We start from the raw sequence: 22,624 nt of genomic DNA, 5'->3' as shown, positions 1-22,624 counted from the left end.
TGTGGCTGGTGTGTGTATATTGATATTAAACACCAGAAAGCTTCGCAAATATAAAGCATGCAGCATTTAGCTGAAACGGCATTGGTGGCTATGACGGCAGTAAGAACTCAAAAGAACACATGAAACTGAGCAACAGTTGTTTTAGTGAGCAAAGAAAAGAGGGAGGAGCCATGACAGGAAACAAGCCTTGATTGGATGTTAGTTAATGAAATGAGAATGACTTACCGTGCTCTATATTTGTAGATTATAAATCCTATAATACAAACACCGACTAGAAAGAAAAAAGGAGAAGTTTGAATCCTTTAGGTATTATTTTGTTTAACATATTAGGAAGTTAATTTTTACTTGGCAAAGAGTTTAACACCACAACATTCCTTCTCCTTATTGTGAACAACATTAATTTAGAAAAAGGGATGTCAAAAGAAAGGGGTAGTGGTATAGGTTTGTGTGTCAGTAACAATAGAAAAGTATTACAAATAACTTCATGTCGGTCCTGCAAGGTAAGGCTTGAACAGAATACTACCATGGTAATAAAAATAAACTCAGCAAAAAAAGAAACGTCCCTTTTTCAGGACCCTGTCTTTCAAAGATAATTCGTAAAAATCCAAATAACTTCAGATCTTCATTGTAAAGGGTTTAAAACACTGTTTCCCAATGCTTGTTTAATGAACCATAAACAATTAATGAACATGCACCTGTGGAACGGTCGTTAAGACACTAACAGCTTACAGACGGTAGGCAATTAAGGTCTTAGTTATGAAAACTTAGGACACTAAAGATGCCTTTCTACTGACTGAAAAACACCAAAAGAAAGATGCCCAGGGTCCCTGCTCATCTGCGTGAACATGCCTTAGGGATGCTGCAAGGAGGCATGCAGATGTGGCCAGGGCAATAAATTGCAATGTCCGTACTGTGAGACGCCTAAGACAGCGCTACGGGGAGACAGGACGGACAGCTGATCGTCCTCGCAGTGGCAGACCACGTGTAACAACACCTGCACAGGATCGGTATATTCGAAAATCACACCTGCAGGACAGGTACAGGATGGCAACAACAACTGCCCAAGTTACACCAGGAACGCACAATCCCTCCAGTGCTCAGACTGTCTGCAATAGGCTGAGAGAGGCTGGACTGAGGGCTTGTAGGCCTGTTGTCTGGTGAGAACCTGCCTTACATCACCGGCAACAATGTCACCTATGGGCACAAACCCACCGTCGTTGGAGCAGACAGGACTGGCAAAAAGTGATCTTCACTAACGAGTCGCGGATTTGTCTCACCAGGGGTGATGGTCGGATTCGCGTTTATCATAGAAGGAATGAGCGTTACACCGAGGCCTGTACTCTGGAGCGGGATCGATTTGGAGGTGGAGGGTCCGTTGTGGTCTGGGGCGGTGTGTCACAGCATCATCGGACTGAGCTTGTTGTCATTGTAGGCAATCAACGCTGTGCGTTACAGGGAAGACATCCTCCTCCCTCATGTGGTACCCTTCCTGTAGGCTCATCCTGACATGACGCTCCAGCATGACAATGCCACCAGCCATACTGCTCGTTCTGTGCGTGATTTCCTGCAAGACAGGAATGTCAGTGTTCTTCCATGGCCAGCGAAGAGCCAGGATCTCAATCCCATTGAGCACGTTGAGGTTGAGGGCTAGGGCCATTCCCCCCCAGAAATGTCTGGGAACTTGCAGGTGCCTTGGTGGAAGAGTGGGGTAACATCTCACAGCAATAACTGGCAAATCTGGTGCAGTCCATGAGGAGGAGATGCATTGCAGTAATTAAAGCAGCTGGTGGCCACACAAGATACTGACTGTTACCTTTGATTTTGACCCCACCTTTGTTCAGGGACACATTATTCCATTTCTGTTAGTCACATGTCTGGGGAACTTGTTCAGTTATGTCTCAGTTGTTGAAAAAACACAGTTTATTAACACAGTTGACAGTGAGAGGACGCTTCTTTTTTTGCTGAGTATGTTAAAAAATAAATTATTGGTACAGCAACATTGTTGCATGACTAGATTTGAAAATGTTCAACATAAAACCAAACAAATACTGCTTATCCTGTTCGTCTTTATAAGATGGAATATAGTAAAATTATTGTTTTATTTAACAGGTCACCATGTTGGACTGTTACTGTCATTATCCACACAACTTCTATTGCAACTTACCAGGTCCAAGAACACCCCCTACTATTTTCCATGTGTGGTCTGTAAGAGAAACAAACGAGGGAAGGAATATGCCATCATGAATTTGCAGTAAATATTAAATCATCACTTAATAGCCTAAATAATGCTTGAACCATCAAATATATCATATACAACACCAATAGATAGCAACTGGGAGACAGCTTACTGTTGTAACAACATATACACGGAGTGTACAAAACATTCATATTGAGTTGCCCTCCCCACCCCATTTGCCCTCAGAACAGCCTCAATTCATCAGGGCATAGACTCCACACTCAGGGGCCCCCCGAGTGACGCAGCGGTCTAAGACACTGCATCTTAGTGCAGTGGTTCGAATCCAGGCTGCATCACATCCGGACGTGATTGGGAGTCCCATAGGGCGGGCACAATTGGCCCAGCGTCGTCCGGGGTAGGCCGTCATTGTAAATAAAATGTTATTTTTTTCTTTTTTAAAAAGGGATGCTGGCCCATGTTGACACGAATGCTTCCCGCAGTTGTGTCAAGTTCTCTGGATGTCCTTTGGTTGGTGGACCATTCTTGATACACACTAAACTATTGAGCATGTAAAACCCAGCAGCATTGCAGTTCTTGACACAAACCGGTGCGCCTGGCACCTAGTACCATTTCCCGTTCCAAGGCACCTACATTTTTTGTCGTGCCCATTCACCCTCTGAATGGCACACATACACAATCCATGTCTCAATCGTCTCAAGGCTTAAAAATCCTTCTTTAACCCGTCTCCTCCCCTTCATCTACACTGATTGAATTGGACTTAACAAGTTATATCAATAAGGGATCATAGCTTTCACCTGGCCAGTCTATGTCATGGAAAGAGCATGTAAAACATCAATAGGCAGCTTACTGTTGGCCGCTGGTGGTTCAGTGGGACCAGGACCAGGTGCACCATCTGTTACTAAAAGAGGTGATATTAGGGTTCACACACACTTAACACCAACAATTACAGCTTACTGGTGTTGGATAAATAAAATGAATAAAAAATAATGCAGTGAAAGAATTAGGTGGTGTTAGAGGCATGGCATGCCAGTGAACAAACTACTTTATTTCTGTGTTCGAGGTAGTCTATGTGAAACATAACTCAAGGTCGGGTTCAGCCCTGTGCGAGTGCAGAATGATGTTTACTTCAAACGTTTTTGATATGGGTTGTATTTCCCCATGACTACTTGATAGGTACATTGTTACAAACTGTATATTCAGATCACAATCAAGGAGAAAAGCCACCATAAACTACCACTTGTTGCCGGCCAGGTTCAAGTTGAATCTATAATTCAAGAGTCAATTAAAGTTTAGACAAGCATATCTCTTTGGACACAAATAATTAGGGGAATTTAGCGAGCATAATAGGCTGTGTGTACTTCACAGTACCAATGACAATTCTCCACCTCAGCCAGACTGACATGCAACTTTGTGTGGAGGTAATTTGAAAGCCTCACCAGAAACACACCACTGGCTTATTCTACTACCATAAAGGATCAAAGGTTAGGCTAATGAAGTCAGTTGAGGTGTTAGTAGGGCTGTGACGGTCATGTAATTGACGATAATTGGCCAGCCAAATGACTGCAGGTCACTGTAATAACCATTCAAAATGTTTTTGGGAAGCACATTTTCGCCTGTTGTAGTCGGAAGGGCTACAAAGGAATGCAATACAATTAACCCAGTATGTATTCTTGTCTAGTCTGTCACAACACTTTACGGTTGTGATCCCTCAAATGCTTTAGTCAGCCAGTGTGGTCTGAGGAGTAGAATGGTCTTGGACAAGATGGCTAATCAATCATTAATAAAGTGTAAATCAGCAGACCTCAATGGAAGGTAAGCAGCTCACTAGACCAAGGGATTGTTTGAATAGATCAAAGGTAGAACATGAACACCATTTTCTTTTAAATAGTAACCAACTTTGCTACTAAAAGCATTAGGGCTGTTCCGAAAAAAACAACAAAATAAAAATGGGGGGAAATTGTCTGTTTTTTCAACCAATTGATTTTAAAACATGTATTTTTCCATATATAACCACACCTTGTGTGTTAATAAAATCAACTATATATGCATTGAGATTTTCTGATGCTTTAAACTAGAGGTCGACCGATTAATTGGAATGGCCGATTAATTAGGGCCGATTTCAAGTTTTTATAAATCGGTAATCGTCATTTTTGGACACCGATTATGGCCGATTACATTGCACTCCACGAGGAGACTGCATGGCAGGCTGACTACCTGTTATGCGAGTGCAGCAAGGAGCCATGGTAAGGTGTTAGCTAGCATTAAACTTATATTATAAAAAACAATCAATCTTAACATAATCACTAGTTAACTACACATGGTTGATGATATTACTAGTTTATCTAGCTTGTCCTGCGTTGAGTATAATCGATGCGGTGCCTGTTCATTTATCATTGAATCACAGCCTACTTCGCCAAACGGGTGATTTAACAAGCGCATTCGCGAAAAAAAGCACTGTCGTTGCACCAGTGTACCTAACCATAAACATCAATGCCTTTCTTAAAATCAATACACAAGTATATATATTTAAACCTGCATATTTAGTTAATATTGCCTGCTAACATGAATTTCTTTTAACTAGGGAAATTGTGTCACTTCTCTTGCGTTCTGTGCAAGCAGAGTCATGGTATATGCAGCAGTTTGGGCCGCCTGGCTCGTTGTGAACTGTGTGAAGACCATTTCTTCCTAACAAAGACTAATTCATTTGCCAGAATTTTACATAATTATGACATAACATTGAAGGTTGTGCAATGTAACAGCAATATTTAGACTTAAGGATGCCACCCGTTCACTGAAAGAATAAACGTTTTGTTTTCGAAATAATAGTTTCCGGATTTGACCATATTAATGACCTAAGGCTCGTATTTATGTGTGTTATTATATTACAATTATGTCTATGATTTGATATTTGATAGAGCAGTCTGACTGAGCGGTGGTAGGCAGCAGCAGGCTCGTAAGCATTCATTCAAACAGCACTTTCCTGCATTTGCCAGCAGCTCTTCACTGTGCTTCAAGCATTGCGCTGTTTATGACTTCAAGCCTATCAACTCCTGAGATTAGGCTTGCAATACTATAGTGCCTATAAGAACTTCCAAAAGTCAAAGGTATATGAAATACAAATGGTATAGCGAGAAATAGTCCTATAATAACTACAACCTAAAACTTCATACCTGGGAATATTGAAGACTCAGGTTAAAAAGGAACCACCAGCTTTCATATGTTCTCATGTTCGGAGCAAGGAACTTAAACGTTAGCTTTTTTACATGGCACATATTGCACTTATACTTTCTTCTCCACCACTTTGTTTTTGCATTATTTAAACCAAAATGAACATGTTTCATTATTTGAGACCAAATTGATTTTATTGATGTATTTATTAAGTAGTTGTAATTGTCATTATTACAAATATATATATATATATATTTTTTATTTTTATTAAAAAGCGGCCGACTAATCGGTATCGGCTTTTTTTGGTCCTCGAATAAATCGGTATTGAAAAATCATAAAATCGGTCGACCTCTACTTTAAACTCACTGTGATGAAATAACAAATGAGTGAAGAGGGAGCCAGAGATCAAGATAACCATAAGGGGAAAAAGTAACCTGTTCGACCATCCTCCTTCCGCTCCTACTGACATTCGGAAATTCTGCCGTTACTCTCCTGAAGTTGCCAGTAATAGGCTACACGAGGAGTCTGCAAACTTTCTCATGTAGAATTCCAATTTATTTGACAATTTCTACTGATCTGCGTGCCAAGTTATGGTTTTCATATGCACACTTTTCGTGGAACAGTTTCATTTAATTTATAATATGTCTTCGTATCTCAATCTTTGTCATGTTATTAATCAAAATTCTATCCAAATCTAAATGAAAAGTATACAACCCTAAAAAATAACATCTATTGCCAACTACGTAAAAACATTGCAGCCTGCAGGTAGAAAATATCCTGATGAAAAATAAATATCCTATAAATTACACAGGCTAATAAGCATTGCCAGTCTGCAACAAACTTGAAACATTGTATCAACTATTAACTTGGGTCCAGACTGACATTGTATGAAATATTTTGGGCCCCTCAGTTTGCTGCACCAGTGAGCTCAGGACAGACAATTTATGCAAGGGATAAGAATTATTATTTTATGAAATTTCCAATGGATCAGAGCATAACATTTTTCCCTTTCACGCTGAGGGGTTACTGAAAGGGAGAGAGCTGGAAAGATTTTTCAAATACATTGAGGAACTATTGTCATTCTCAATGGATGTAAAAACAGACTGTTTGCTTGCTGTTTGAGGTGAAGAGAGAGTAATCATTCTGGAGGGAGACGTGCAATGTGCAGCCACACTCCCCTTCTTGGACTGTGCCATCCCTGCGGCCTCCGCAATGGATTCGTCTCGGCCTCCGCAATAGATTCGTTCACTGAGACTGGCGTGAATAAGACCGGTGTCTTGTGTGCCGTATAAATAAATACATTTATTTTACTGCTCGACAAATTTAAAAACAATCTTGGTCGACCAACAGCCCATTATTGACCAGACAATCAACCAGTCGAATAATTGGGGTCAGCCCTAAAAAGCATGCAGGCGAGTAGCAAGGAATGGACTAGAAGGAAATAATAGATGGAAATCAAAATGACCAAATCCAAACTAATGCATTCAGGGAAAATAATTACCTGAGGTTGCTATGCACAGGCATGCATATGGTGAAAAATAATGATTGTCATGAAGACTAGTCTCATTATGTTTATGTAAGATAGAATTTTTGAATTGACCCTGTTTGCTGACATATTGGTCTTCTGGTCCTAAACACCAAATGACGCACAAAATATCTAAGTTAAAATATAGGCTAAAGTGTGTTAAATAACAAACACCGAAACAAGTCTTACCTTTGCATGTGGGAATAGAAGCTGACCAGCCTTCTATTTCACATGTCAGACTGGCCTCTCCCGTCATCTTAAATCCATCGTTGCACTTATACATGACATAAGACTTGTGCTTGTAGGGGGGCGAACGACCTTGAATCCTAACGCCATTCTCAACAACAGGATCAGGACATGAAACCACTGCAGATGTAAACAAAGGGCAATTTCATTAGCTACTGTTGTGAACAAGGTGGGCCCAAGTTCCTCATTAGTTTAAGGCTATTTGAAGGCAATATTATCACAATTTTGCTATAACCACATATTTCTAAATTCTGGAACTAGGCCTTCAATAAATAAGCTAGTTTGTTACACACTTCGTCTGAGCTCAATGTTGCATCATGGTTTTTAGAATAGGCCCACAGTACACATAAACCATGTTTTAGACTGCTCTATTAGCCTGTGTTGTATGTTTATACAACAGGTGGGTCTAATCCTGAATGCTGATTGGATAAAACTGCATTCCAGCCTGTGTATTTCACAAGATACCACCTGCTAAATCTATGACGTTGAAATGCCTATTTACTATGTTCCATCTCACTGCGCAATCCACTGTCTCATCAACCCTGCCAGGAAATGTATGAATAATGGCGCGGAAGGAGATGGCTGCCGTTTTACGATCCCGTAACCAATTGTGTATGTTTTTTTGCTTTATTTGTAAGTTATTTTGTTGATGACGTTTCTGCCACCGTGTCTTATGACCGAAAAGAGCTTCTAGATATCAGGACAGTGATTACTCACCCCATACTGGGGGAATACTTTTTCTTCAATTTACTTCAGACAAGGCCCTTATCCCTGTAATTCGCAGGAGAAAGAGACAGAGGTATCGTGGACGGAGATCCGGGTGGCTTGTTAGGATCCGTCACTGAGAGGGTAATCTACCTTCACCATCGGTCCTATTAGCCAACGTACAATCAATCAATAATAAAATAGACAAACTACGATCACGTATATCCTACCAACAGGACATTAAAAACTGTAATATCTTATGTTTCACCGAGTCGTGGCTGAACGACGACATTAATAAACATAGAGCTGGGGGGTTTTAAGCTTTTTCGGCAGGATAGAACAGTGGCCTCTGCTAAGACAAGGGGTGGCAGTCCATGTATATTTGTAAACAACAGCTGGTGCACGAAATCTAAGGAAGTCTCGAGGTTTTGCTTGCCTGAGGTAGAGTCTCTCATAAGCTGAAGACCACACTATTTACCAAGAGAGTTTGTGTATTTTTCATAGCTGTCTACATACCAACACTGGCATTAAGACCGCACTCAATGAGCTGTACACGGCCATACGCAAACAGGAAAGCACATCCTGAGACGGCGCACCTAGAGGCTGGGGACTTTAATGTAGGGAAACTCAAATCTGTTTTACCTCATTTCTATCAGCATGTTCAATGTGCACACAGACAGAGACAGAGCGAGAGAGAGAGAGAGAGAGAGAGAGAGAGAGAGAGAGAGAGAGAGAGAGAGAGAGATAGAGAGATATATAGAGATATAGAGATATAGAACACCTTTACTCCACACAGAGACACGTACAAAGCTCTCCCTTGCCCTCCATTTGGCGAGGGAGATCTGACCAAAATTCTATCCTCCTGATTCCTGCTTACAAACAAAAACTAAAGCACCAGTGACTCGGTCAATAAGGAAGTGGTCAGATGAAGCAGATGCTAAGCAACAGGACTGTTTTGCTAGCACAGACTGGAATATGTTCCGGGATTCTTCCGATGGCATTCACTGGCTTCATCAATAAGTGCATCGATGATGTCGTCCCCACAGTGACTGTACGTACATACCCCAACCAGAAGCCATGGATTACAGGCAACATCCGTACTGAACTAAAGGGTAGAGCTGCTGCTTTCAATGAACGGGCCTCTATCCCGTAAGCTTATCAGAAATCATGCTATGCCCTGCGACGAACCATCAAACAGGCAAAGTGTCAATACAGGACTAAGATTGAGTCGTACTACACCGGCTCCGATGCTCGTCGGAAGTGGCAGGGCTTGCAAACTATTACAGACTACAAAGGGAAGCACAGCCGCGAGCTGCCCAGTGACACAAGCCTACCAGACGAGCTAAATTACTTCTATAATCGCTTCAACACAAGTAAAACTGAAGGATGCATGAGAGCATCAGCTGTTCCGGACAACTGTGTGATCACTCTCTCCGTAGCTGATGTGAGTAAGACCTTTTAAACAGGTCAACATTCACAAGGCTGCAGAGCCAGATGGATTACCAGGACGTGTACTGCGAGCATGCGCTGACCAACTGGCAAGTTGCTCCCGAGTGGTGCAGCGGTCTAGGACACTGCAACCCAGTGCTTGAGGCGTCACTACAGACACCCTGGTTTTAATCCAGGCTGTATCACACCGGCCATGATTGAGATAGGGCGCCGCCCAATTTGCCCAGATTCGTCCGGGGGTTTGGCTAGTGTAGGCCGTCATTGAAAATAAGAATTTGTTCTTAACTGACTTGCCTAGTTAAATAAAGGTTAAATAAGAAATAAAGTGTCTTCACTGACATTTAACCTGTCCCTGATGGAGTCTGTAATAACAACATGTTTCAAGCAGACCACAATAGTCGCTGTGCCCAAGAACACTAAGGTAACCTGCATAAATGACTACAAACCCGTAGCACTCACGTCTGTAGCCATGAAGTGCTTTAATAGGCTGATCATGGCACACAACACCATTATCCCAGAAACCCTAGACCCACTCCAATTTGCATACCGCCCCAACAGATCCACAGATGACGCAATCTCTATTGCACTCAACACTGCCCTTTCCCACCTGGACAAAAGGAACACCTACGTGAGAATGCTATTCATTGACTACAGCTCAGCGTTCAACACTATAGTGCCCTCAAAGCTCATCACTAAGCTAAGGACCCTGGGACTAAACACCTCCCTCTGCAACTGGATCCTGGACTTCCTGACAGGCTGCCCCTAGGTGGTAAGGGTAGGTAACAACACATCCGCCATGCTGATCCTCAAAACTGGGCCCCTCAGGGGTGCGTGCTCAGTCCCCTCCGTATTCCCTGTTCACTCATGACTGCATGGGAGGCACGACTCCAACACCATCATCACGTTTGCTGATGACAACAGTGGTAGGCTTGATCACCAACAACGATGAGACAGCCTATAGGGAGGAGGTCAGAGACCTGGCTGTGTGGTGCTAGGACAACAACCTCTCCATCAACGTGATCAAGACTAAGGAGATGATTGTGGACTACAGGAAAAGGAGAACCGTGCACACCTCCACTCTCATCGACGGGGCTGCAGTGGAGCAGGTTGAGAGCTTCAAGTTCCTTGGTGTCCACATCACCAATAAACTAACATGGTCCAAGACCACCAAGACAGTCGTGAAGAGGGCACGACAGTCTATTCCCCCTCAGGAGACTGAAAAGATTTGGCATGGGTCCTCAGATCCTCAAAAGGTTCTGCACCATCGAGAGCATCCTGACCGGTTGCATCACTGCCTGGTATGGTAACTGCTCGGCCTCCAACCACAAGGTACAATAGAAGGTAGTGCGTACGGCCAGTACATCACTGGGGCCAAGCTTCCTGCCATCCAGGACCTCTATACAAGGCGGTGTCAGAGGAAGGCCCTAAAAAATGTTCATAGACGGCAGCCACCCTAGTCATAGACTGTTCTCTCTGCTATCGCATGGCAAGTGGTACCTGAGCGCCAAGTCTAGGTCCAAGAGGCTTCTTAACAGCTTCTACCCCCAAGCCATAAGACTCCTGAAGAGCTAATCAAAGGGCTACCCAGACCCCTCTTTACGCTGCTGCTACTCTGTTTTTTATCTTGGCATGGTCACTTTAACTCTACCTACATGTACATATCTCAATTACCTCGACTAACGCATTGACTTTGTACTGGTACCTTCTGTATATAGCCTTGCTATTGTTATTTTACTGCTACTGTTTATTTATTTGTTACTTTTATTTTTCTACTTAACACGTTTCTTAACTTTGTTGGTTAAGGGCTTGTAAGAGTCATGACGTGGCCCTTTCTGGGTGTAGATCATGGCCCACGTGAGCATAGACATTACGTCGGCGTCACGGAACCACACTTTTCTACTAAAATGTATAAAACCCACTACTGATGAAATTCACACCAGACCACGGAAACCCCGGTGTAAGCTAAAGTTGCAAATGGTTGAATTTCTAAGACTAAAACAAGCTAGGTGATGCTGGTGTGTGAAGTGGTTTAAACTACAACTCTACCAAAGGACAAGACTATACCATGTGAAGCATTGGCTACACGGCTAGAAATGGTTAAACTCTGAGACTATCGATCCCTACAGAATAAGAGCAAATTTTAGACGTATAATTACTAGTCTGCTGCTAAAAATGACGCAAGTCTAGAACGAGAATACTGACAACCGCCGAAGCATCTATTCTATGAGATCATTTATGAACGGTACTCTAAAGTATCCATTCTAACCACCTACAACCACAAAAGACAAACCAATTTTCGGGGAAACACAAGCAGAGACTTTTGTCGACTCTCTCCAGCAGACGGACCGGCGACCACAGAGAGAGACAGCAAGAAATACGTGTAAATATGTCAATTGCAATTTATTTTCGAATGAGCGGTCATCCTTCATGTAAAGTATTAGCAATTTCTATGAGTGTAGTAATCCTCTATGAGTTTCCCGCTCTTGAACTGCCACACTGCCCCTATTATTTGTTTACCAAGCCATCATATTGGTTTCGCCCGCTAGGGACTTTTCTTTGTACAATGTAGCAACACGATGTATGAACTAATTGTGTGCGTTTATGTATTTCTGTGATTATTTAGTTAGTAAATAAATAAGCCAATTTGTATATCGTTGATTCATAATTTATACTAGGGTTCGTGCACATAACCAAGAATTTTACGACGTTTGGCATGAGACTGATGGAAGGTAAAGATTAATAATCATTAATAGAAGACTGTACTCGATAAGATATGAAAATATCTGAAGAGTCGATATAAGGACTAAACAATTTCCCGTGGTTCCCCGACTTCCTAGTTGATTAAAGTTTCTGATCAGATTAATCACGTAATAATAATTACACATAGAAAACTGATTTGATAAAATAACAGTCTTCACATTTAATGATAGTAAAGACAAGACATAAGTAAGCATTTCACTGTAAGGTCTACACCTGTTGAATTTGGCGCATGTGACAAATATAATTTGATTTATAAACTTAAAAAGCATCTAGACATTATCTCCCATTTCTTTTAGACTAGCATTTGGTTTTCAACAGCAGAGATGTATAAACCTTACCGTCTGTCTCTCCAACCTTCTCAATACTGAATTGCGATCTCCATTGTCCCATATAAAGTGAACGTGTCCGAATGAGAGACAGACAGCTATTTGAGCTGGTTGTCATAGCAACATACAAAACTTTCAGTTGACTGGCTAAATCGATACTTTGCTGCCAAAACTAAAATGGATGAGTGGAACCTTTTTGGATATTTTTGTCAGCAAGACTATTGATGAATCAGAAAAAGAGATGGCAAAAATACCCAGGCATGCAGATTTGGGGGATACTGCATTGAATGACCTAGAGAGAAAAAAACAGTTAAGAATACAAACTGGGCTGTGCGTTGCTTCGAGGGCTGGCTAGCAGAGAAGAAAAAAGTTGTTGACTTCAAAACTGTCACTAAGGAAGAGTTTAACATCCTTTTCCGACAGTTTTATGGAAATGTACGAAATGGGAAGGGTGAGCAGTACAGCATAAGTAGCTACCTGGCACTCCGTAATGGGCTCAACCGGTTTCTAAATGACCCACCCATCAGTCACAGCTGGTGCCTTATGAAGGACACTGAATTTACCATTTATAACCATGTATTTCTGGGCAAAATCAAACAGCTAAGGCAGCAAGGAAAATATCACAAACAGCTACCCTCAAAACACCGATAAGGACATGGCCCTGTTCCAAAACTCCCAGGCTCTGAATCCCGGTACACCAGGGGGTTTGGTCCAAAAAGTGTGGTTCGACCTCCAGTTACACCTGGGGTAGAAGAGGAAAACAGACAACTAAAGCCCAACTCATTCCTCGTGAAAACAGACGAGAACGGTATGTTGTTGATAGTCTGTTTGGGTTAATTCTAAGTTGCACTCGTAATTAGGCCACTGGAAAACAATAACGCATTCTCTCTCTCAGATACGCCACTCTCGCATATAACGAGGCCACAAAGAATTATCTGGACCCAAGGGAGAGGGGCTGGGAGTCCAAGAGGGGATTCATGTTCGAGCAGCCAGGGAACCCACTGTGCCCGGTGGCATCACTGGAGAAATATCTATCGAAATGCCTGGATAACGCCCTTGTATTTTATCTCCACCCAAGGAGAGGAGGGTGTATCGGGGACTCGATCTGGTACATGTCAGAGCCGATGGGCGTGAACTATCTGGCAGCACTTCTACCCAAGATCTGCAGGGCAGCAGGAACAACTACATACACAAATCACAGCATCAGGACCACGACAGTCCAGAAACTGGCCAATGCTGGTTTAGAAGCGAGGGAGATTATGTCAGTGAGTGGGCATCGGTGCGAAGGTTTGCTCCATAGCTACTGGCATCCCTCACCGACAGACAGAAAACACTCGAGCAACATCCTGGCCGAAAACAAAGAGAATACTGCAGCACCATCAACACCCAAAAGACTGAAGCAAGGCAGCAGAAGTAGTAGCACAGACTCCGACAGATATTTTAACCATCCAGGTGAATGTACAGATAAAATCTGACATACCGGTACAATAAGTAGCTATAGCTATGTCAGCTGTGGTGGATAACAAAGAGTATGGTTTTGTTTATTAAAATCACCTCAAATTAATGTCATGGCTTGTCTTTCTTCAGTGTCCTGACAAGCTCATTGTTATAGATGTATCCAAATAAAGCTAACTAGAAAACAGCTTAAACAAATGCAAATGCTTTGCTGTTATTCTGGCTCCACTTTGACGTGAATAAGTTAACTGTAAGCAAGGGATAAGACCATTGCCAGCCAGTATGGCATTTAGAACGAACGACTGTGTCGCGTCCATAGATACAGAACAAAAGACTGAATGACGGTTGCGTCTCTAGCAAACCTACATTTGTGTCAGGAATATATCTTGTGGAAAGATGAAATAGTATGAATAAATTAATACAATTTTAATAACATTTTTTATGAAAATATATCAATCATTATTTGAATATGTTGGTAACTTGTATAAAAGTGATAATGTCCTCGACGCCGGTGTTTGGAGGATATATTGGCACGGTTTGCCGGCACTCGACAAAAACGAACAACATCCATGCCAATACATTCTTCAAACACCGGCTTCTTGGGCATTATCACTTAAATGTCCCACGCACATCTCTGCTTATGTTAAAAAATATATATTATCAGGCTAGATAGTGATATTTTTGTAATTTATTTTTTAAAATAGGTCATCTGGACCCTGACTGTGCTCATGATTGTGAGGTAGAGTAATGTAATCTGATTACTTTCTCTTTACGAGGCATTAGAAGTAGACAAAGGATTCATCAAACGCATTTGGGGTGTCATCATAGTGGTCTCTGACTTGTGGTCAGACTCGCTCAGATGGAACAAACTTAAAAATTGCTCCGTTTTTCAAAGCTGAATTGAATGTCATTGAGAAAACAGAAAGGTGTTGAATCCTTTCTGAAGTCAAATAATCCAAGAAGTAATCTAGTTTTCAAAAGTATCTGTAATCTGATTACAATATCTTATCAGTGTGAACAGTTCATACGAACAGTTCTATGTTTTGTTAACAACCATAATTGTGACTGTTTAAAACAGAAGGGGGTACAAAGGCAAGCTTTCAACGTACTTTTACACTCAGGTGGAGCTGGCTGGAATTCTCCGTCCTTTTCACAGACTATGGATTTAGTTCCAACCAGAGTGAATTCCTTCTCACAGCTATATTCCACAACACTTCTATAGCTGTACTCGTCTTCAGGTGGGATAACAGGTCCACCGTTGACAATGGTGGGGGGCTTTCCACACTTCACCACTGCAGAGTAGAACACAACAGCATGAACAGTTTTGATCTAGGCACAAGCGTAGAACTGTTACGTTATTGTTATTTTCACTTGACATGCTCCTTCAGATGACTAACCTTCACATACAGGAACTCTGCCATCCCAGCCTCCAACCAAACAGTTCCTTACACCGCTGCCCACAAGTGTATAGCTGAAAAAGTGAATGATTAGACAGTATTTGGAGCATTCATTTTAGGATAGCAAGGGTTACAACAGAGACAACTCTGATCTCAAGCAAGATAGTAAAGGAAGATCATAGGCTAAACATTAAACATTTCCTTCAGCTTTTAGGGAGGGGAAGTTTGATTAAGGCCTACCTGGAAATCATAAAATTAGACCTACAAATGAACAGCTTTGTGAAGCATGACAGTTGACATGTTAAAGCACTTAGTTCAGCCCATGAAGATAGACTCATCATGGACATTGCTAATATGGCTTCCAGCATTTTAAAATAGCCAACTGGGTGGGGATTGCTATGAGTTAGGAGCCCAGTGAAGAAGAATAAAAATGGACAACTTTAAAACGTAGGGGTCACAGATGCTATAATGGCACAGATACAAAGATGAGTGCTCTCTCTATGGATCAGCCCTATGAGAGACACAGAGAGACAGAGACAGAGAGATATGAGGCAAATAGCCTTGCACTGACCCAGTGTCACAGAAAGCAACAGCCCTGGCGCCAAACAGAACCCCCGAGAGATTATATCGGCCGTTTAGCACTTCTCCTGGTGAGCCACACGGCCTTACTGAAACAACCATAAAGAAAAATAGTCATGTACGGAGGAAATGTAGGCTAGCCTGACCTGTTTTGTGCCAACATCCCACTCCTTGCCACTCTGTTTCATATGCCAAACATGACATGGAGTGGCAAGGAGTGGAATGTTGAAACAAAACAGGTCCAGATTCCAGGCTAGGCTACTTTTTCAGTGAGTTTTATGAATGGGCAATGAATATATCAAGTTGTGAGTGGGTGGGTAAAAACTGTTTAGTGAAGAGCATGAACTGGTGCATACCCAAAAGAGTTAGAGGAGGTGCTGACTAACGGTGAGTAAACTATAGGCTATAAAAAATAAATAAGAGAGTTGCACACTGTATACACAAGCTCCCAGTAATTTATTGGGTAAACCACCAACTTTCTGCATCACTGTGCCTTCTTCAGGGTAATATCATGAATGCTTGAACCAGCTTATATAAACAACCAGTGCAATTAATGCAACCATTGACTAGTGAGGAATATGTCATAGTAATTAGGGTGGTGAGGATGAAAAAGTTACTGTTAAAAGACAATAGTTTACAGCATGTTAAATATATTAGGCTATTGTTTTCATCATATTACAACATGATTAGATATTGTACATACTATTAACATGAAAATGCATTACTATTTCATATATATTTAATTGTTTCCAATTAATTTCATCTTAGTTACATGCAATCCTTTGGTTCAAACGCAATGCATAATAAGCATCTCTACCAGGAAACATCTGGCTGCACGCTGATAAGCTGTGGAAAGAACATGTTCATTTAGCAGACCTGGTCATAAAAAAAGGGGGACTTGTTTATAGAAAAGGGCCTGAGGTCCAAGTCAACATTCAGACCACTAGTATTTTTGTATAGGAGATCCAGGAGGCCTCCCTCTGTAGTAGTAGGGTCTCAATGTTACCGCCTCTCCTTGGTAGGGTAACATGCTCGATACCATTCTGTATTTGATGAACGAGATAGGATGGTTAGCTTCAACAGAGTGGGCTGCTACTGGGTAGTCAGTGTTCTTACACCTGATTGAGCTGCGGTGTTCGGCTATGCCTTGTTTTAATTTTTTCCCCCCTTTGTCCTACATGGGTTTTCCCACATGGACAGGTGGGGAGGTGGATTCCTCCATGTGTCTTGCATGAGATGACACCACTAACAGGGATGTTTTTATTATGACACACCTCACTATTGTCACTGGTTGCACAAACAGTTTGTCTATATAACCTGAGGTGCGTTCAGTTCGCTCGAACGGTTGCTACATTGCAGAACGGTTTGTGCTGAACATCACGTTTCCCCAAATCGCTCTGGAACAGACTTTGAGGTACATTTGCTCCCGTGTGGCTTGAAGCAATGAGTGACGTATTTAAAAAGGACAGAGCCACGATGACAAGGCTCCCCAACCCCTCCAGGTTTTTCAACAGGTCGTTCTGTACAGCACCGTTTCCGTTTAATTGAACGCTCCAGAATGTAAACATTTACTGAACGCAGCCCTGGTTCAAGCATTCATGATATTACCCTGAAGAAGGCAGTGATACTGAAACATTGGTGGTTTACCCAATAAATAACTGGGAGCTTATATAGAGTGGGAGACTATTTATTTGTATTACTAAAAACATTTACAGGAATATGGCCAAACTTTTTAGCACAATAAAATACAATTATTGGAATTACATTCGCATGTCCGTTTCACTGTACTCCACACGCCAGCAGTACAGGTGACTGATCGAGACCCTCCTGCACTGACATATCCAGTTGCACACTCAAAAGTTGCTTTTGTTCCATCTCCAAATGTCTCTTCAGTTGATGTAAAAACCATGTTTGACCCTTCTAACGGTATGGGTTTGGAGCAGTCTTGACCTGAAAACAAAGGAGACAAAATTGAATGACCAAGGTGGACAAATACTGGAGACAACACCTTCAAAACCCACATTGTCTCACGTCAGATGGCCTCATTCTAACCCGACACGCAGTTGCCAGGAGCCATGTGTCTAACTAAACGTGGAACTCATGGTGCTTTCAAGACAACTCAGACACTCGAAGGGTTAACATTTACGTACGTATTTTGCGTAAAGCTTCCCATTGGTCGATTCTGATATTTTCCAAGTGGGAAGCTCTGAGCTCATTTTTCTACAGTGGGTTTCCAAGTCGAAAATGTTAGTTTTGAGCTGTCTTGAAATCAGCATCTCTTAAAATTGAGATTTTGCTCATTCTCCAAACACTAGTTCTTAGTTTTGAAAATCACGCAGATATAAAGCACTGGTTACCAGAGACGGAAGTGGAAGCGAGATACCCCACTCTGTTTTTTTCTGGTTCAATTAAAGGCAAATTAACTAATTAGATCAGACTCAGTTACTAGTGCATTGGTGTCTATAGGAGACCCACCCCATTAAGTAGACCAGAATTTTTCCCCAAATGTAAACAGCCTGAGTGAACCATCTTTGCTGGCTCCTACGGAAAAACATGCTTGATCAGCTCCTCTTGCCCCAGCTAGCAGCCTTGTGCTAGCTTGTTTGACCATTACGGTAGCTAGTTTGCCAGCTTGTTGATGAAGTTGTATGCCACTAAAGATACGGGACTGTTCTAAGAAATCACCATGCATCTGACTGACAACTGGCACTGTCTCACTACTCTGTATCATTTGGCCAACGCGATGACGTCGCAGCTAGAACCGTCAGCTGTGCTGCAGAATTCGGCACACTAATCAGAACATTAACGATAATGAAAACTAATGTGTGTTATTCGATATAATTTCAGTATACTATCGGTGCAGACGGCCGTCGCGCAATCTGACGTGAGCCAATGCTTCAAACCATAGATGGTATAAGCAAAGACAGTACAGTATGAAGATATACAGGCTGTATCACAACCGGCAGGGATTGGGAGTGCCATAGTGCGGCGTACAATTGGCCCAGCGTCGTCCGGGTTTGGCCGGTGTAGGCCGTCATTGTAAGTTGTTCTTAACTGACTTGCAAAGTTAAATAAAAGGTTTTTAAAAAATGCTATGTCATGGCAACGTTATCTAGCATAGCTCACGCGAAGAAACGCGTCGTCTGGTCTACCAGTCGCGTCGCACTGAACTGCGCATGTCGTCAACTGAAAAGGCACTCCTATTCCATATAAAATTGGTCTTAACAAAAAATGTTAACGTGTCAGTGTCACACGGTTGTAGTAATGACAGGCTCAGCTATATAAAGACAGTGGCTCGAATCTAGGTTGCCTTTCGAATTTTTCACTTCACAGACTTGCCAAATTTCTAACCCGGTCGAGAAGGGCGTATTGCGGCTCGCAAGTAAGGGCGTTCCTGCATGTGGGCATTTCTGTACGAACTCCTCTTTATACTTCTATTGGGGGTGCTCCAGTACATAACGTTGGATGCCAACCACTGATAAACCCTGCAGAAGAAGCTAGCTAGGACACCAGGAGACACTGGCCGTGTCCGAATACCCATATTTGCGTCCTAAAATAGGCCACTTGAGTAGGCGAAAGAAGAAAGTTTAATTTTATAAAAATATATTTCATATTCAAAGTAACCACTCTTTACCTTGATGACAGCTTTGCACCCACTTGGTATTCTCTCAACCAGCTTCACCTGGAATGCTTTTCCAACAGTCTTGAAGGAGTTCCCACATATGCTGAGCACTTGTTGGCTTTTCCTTCACTCTGTAGTCTAACTCATCCCAAACCATCTCTATTGGGTTGAGGTCAGATGAATGTGGAGGCCAAGTCATCTGATACAGTCTCCATTACTCTCCTTGGTCAAATAACCCTTACACAGCCTGGAGGTGTGTTTGGGGTCATTGTCCTGTTGAAAAACAAATGGATAGTCCCACTAAGCTTGCCTAGTTAAATAAAGGTTAAATAAAAATAAAAACAAAGCAAACGAGATGGGATGGCGTGTCGCTGCAGAATGCTGTGGTAGCCATGCTGTTTGAGTGTCCCTTGAATTCTAAATAAATCACAGACCGTGTCACCCGCAAAGCACGCCCACACCCCCACCATGCTTCATGGTGGGAAACACACATGCAAAGATCATCCGTTCACCTACTCTGCGTCTCACAAAGACACGGCAGTTGGAACCAAAAATCTCAAATTTGGACTCAGACCAAAGGACAGATTTCAACCGGTTTAATGTCCATTGCGCGTGTTTCTTTATTGGTGTCCTTTAACAGTGGTTTCTTTGCAGCAATTCGACCATGAAGGACTGATTCATGCAGTCTCCTCTGAACAGTTGATGTTGAGATGTGTCTGTTACTTGAACTCTGTGAAGCATTTATTTGGGCTGCAATTTGAGGCTGGTAACTAATGAACATGTCCTCTGTAGCAGAGGTAACTCTGGGTCTTCCTTTCCTGTGGCGGTCCTCATGAGAGCCAGTTTCATCATAGCGCTTGATGGTTTTTACGACTGCACTTGAAGAAACATTTTAAGTTCTTGATATTTTGCGGAATGACTGACCTTCATGTCTTAAAGTAATGATGGACTGTCGTTTCTCTTTGCTTATCTGAGCTGTTCTTGCCATAATATGGACTTGGTCTTTTACCAAATAGGTCTATCTTCTGTATACCACAGCTACCTTGTCACAACACAACTGATTGGCTCAAACGCATTAAGAAAATACATTTCACAAAATGAACAAGGCACACCTGTTAATTGAAATGCATTTCAGGTGACTACCCCATGAAGCTGGTTGAGAGAATGCCAAGAGTGTGCAAAGCTGTCATCAAGGCAAAGGGTGGCTATTTGAAGAATCTCAAATATAAAAATAAATTGGTTACATGATTCCATATGTGTTATTTCATAGTTTTGATGTCTTCACTATTCATTTACAATGTAGAAAATAATACAAATAAAGAAACCCCATTGAATGCATAGGTGTTCTAAAACTTGACTGGTACTGTACACCTAAAATAACATTGCAGGACTGTGGTTGGGTTCAGGACCAGTTCTTGTGGTAGCGTGTGGGAGTCGGACAGAAAGCCAGAGGAGCGAAACTGGGCTGACATTCTGCACATTTTCTCATCAATGAAACATCTGATCAATACATGTATGTTCCCAAAACTATAATCTGTTACGAACACATTGTACTAAATTTGATAAGACTTGAAGCTTTGCCAAAGTTGAAAAAAAATGACATTGTTTAGAAGGAGTGCAAGGTTGAATTGAGTTTGTGCACAGATACACTTCAGAGGAGGCGTTCCGTAACGGAAATATACAAATACATGCTATAATGAGCCAATAGGATCTCGCTAGCTCGTGCTTGGCTTTGCCCACTATGCTTCCTTTGCTCCCATTGTAAACGACACAGATAGGCATTGATAACTAACCCCAAAAAACGTTGTCGCAAACACATTGCGCCTCTAGGTTTGAAAACTGTGGTATAAGCAAAAACAGTACAGTATGAAGATATGCTAAAACTGCTTCTCCAATAGCAATAGACCCAGTCGGTATTAGATATATCATTATGACCCTGCGCGCCTGTGGGGAAGACAACCTGTGGTTACCCCATCGGCTTACTGCAGACTTTGAAAAACAATTTTCTTGTAGTCTGCTTGTTTTAGTCAATTACAAAAGTACATTTAAGAATAGTACATGTCTAAAAATGTTCAACATTGCCTTCTCACTACTAAAAACATAATATTATGGGGATTACATCGTGCCCCTTTTCATGACAATGCTAAGAGCCAATTGAGTGAGTGCTAGCTAGCTACCGGAATATTCCCATAGAAAAAAAAGATTGCCGTTTTGAAACTGCAGTAAAAGTGCAGTGGACTGTACCAAGACTGCCAACTTATTTTGTAAGGGTTAAGCTAGCCAAGATAAGCTAGCTAAACGTCTTACCTGTGATTAAATGTTTTACACACACACACACACAGAAAGCATTCAGATCCCTTTACTTTTTCCACATGTTGTTACGTTACAGCCTTATTCTAAAATTGATTAAATATGTGTTTTTCCTAATCAATCCACATCCCATAATAACAGTGAAAACAGGTTTAGAACATTTTGCAAATATATAAAAAATTAAACAGAAATACCTTGGTTTACATTTCAGACCCTTTGCTAAGAGACTATAAATTGAGCTCAGGTGCATACTGTTTCCATTGATCATCATTGAGATGTTTCTACAACTTGATTGGAGTCCACCTGTGGTAAATTTAATTGATTGGACATGATTTGGAAAGGCACACACCTGTCTATATAAAAAGGTCCCACAGTTGACAGTGCATGTCAGAGCAAAGACCAAGCAGTGAGGTTGAAGGAATTGTCTGTAGAGCTCCGAGACAGGATTGTGTCGAGGCACAGATCTGGGAAAGGGTACCAAAACATTTCTGCAGCATTGAAGGTCCCCAAGAACACAGTGGACTCCATCATTCTTAAATGGAAGAAGTTCTGAACCACCAAGACTCTTCCTAGAGCTGGCCGCCCGGCCAAACTGAGCAAACGGGGTTGAAGGGCCTTGGTCAGGGAGGTGACCAAGAATCCGATGGACACTGACAGCTCCTGAGGTCCTCTTTGGAGATGGGAGAACCTTCCAGAAGGACAACAATCTCTGCAGCACTCCACCAATCAGGCCTTTATGGTAGTGGCCAGACAGAAGCCAATCCTCAGTGAAAGGCACATGACAGCCCACTTGGAGTTTGCCAAAAGGGACCTAAAAGGACTCTCAGACCATGAAAAACAAGATTCTCTGGTCTGATGAAACAAAAATGTAAAACTTTGGCTGGA

General features: G+C 41.9%; 1 protein-coding gene across 6 annotated transcripts in view; it reads right to left on the bottom strand.

Annotated features, from left to right (window-relative positions):
* The window catches only part of LOC139542371 (C4b-binding protein-like), an 80,978-nt gene that overhangs the window by 2,422 nt on the left and 55,932 nt on the right, over positions 1 to 22,624 (bottom strand). For 3 of the 6 annotated variants that reach the window (XM_071347713.1, XM_071347717.1, XM_071347714.1), the window contains exons 9-12: positions 7,080 to 7,256; positions 3,045 to 3,095; positions 2,165 to 2,203; positions 226 to 271 (exon numbers count right to left, since the gene is read on the bottom strand). In XM_071347713.1, coding sequence (XP_071203814.1) covers positions 226 to 271; positions 2,165 to 2,203; positions 3,045 to 3,095; positions 7,080 to 7,256 — 313 coding nt within the window. The other 3 variants (XM_071347715.1, XM_071347719.1, XM_071347718.1) reach the window with 3 other exon arrangements.

The sequence above is a fragment of the Salvelinus alpinus genome, chromosome 17 (genome assembly GCF_045679555.1).
Source record: "Salvelinus alpinus chromosome 17, SLU_Salpinus.1, whole genome shotgun sequence".
Lineage (NCBI taxonomy): Eukaryota > Metazoa > Chordata > Actinopteri > Salmoniformes > Salmonidae > Salvelinus > Salvelinus alpinus.
Note: the sequence above shows the minus strand (reverse complement) of the source record. Positions and strands in the feature narration are given on the sequence as shown.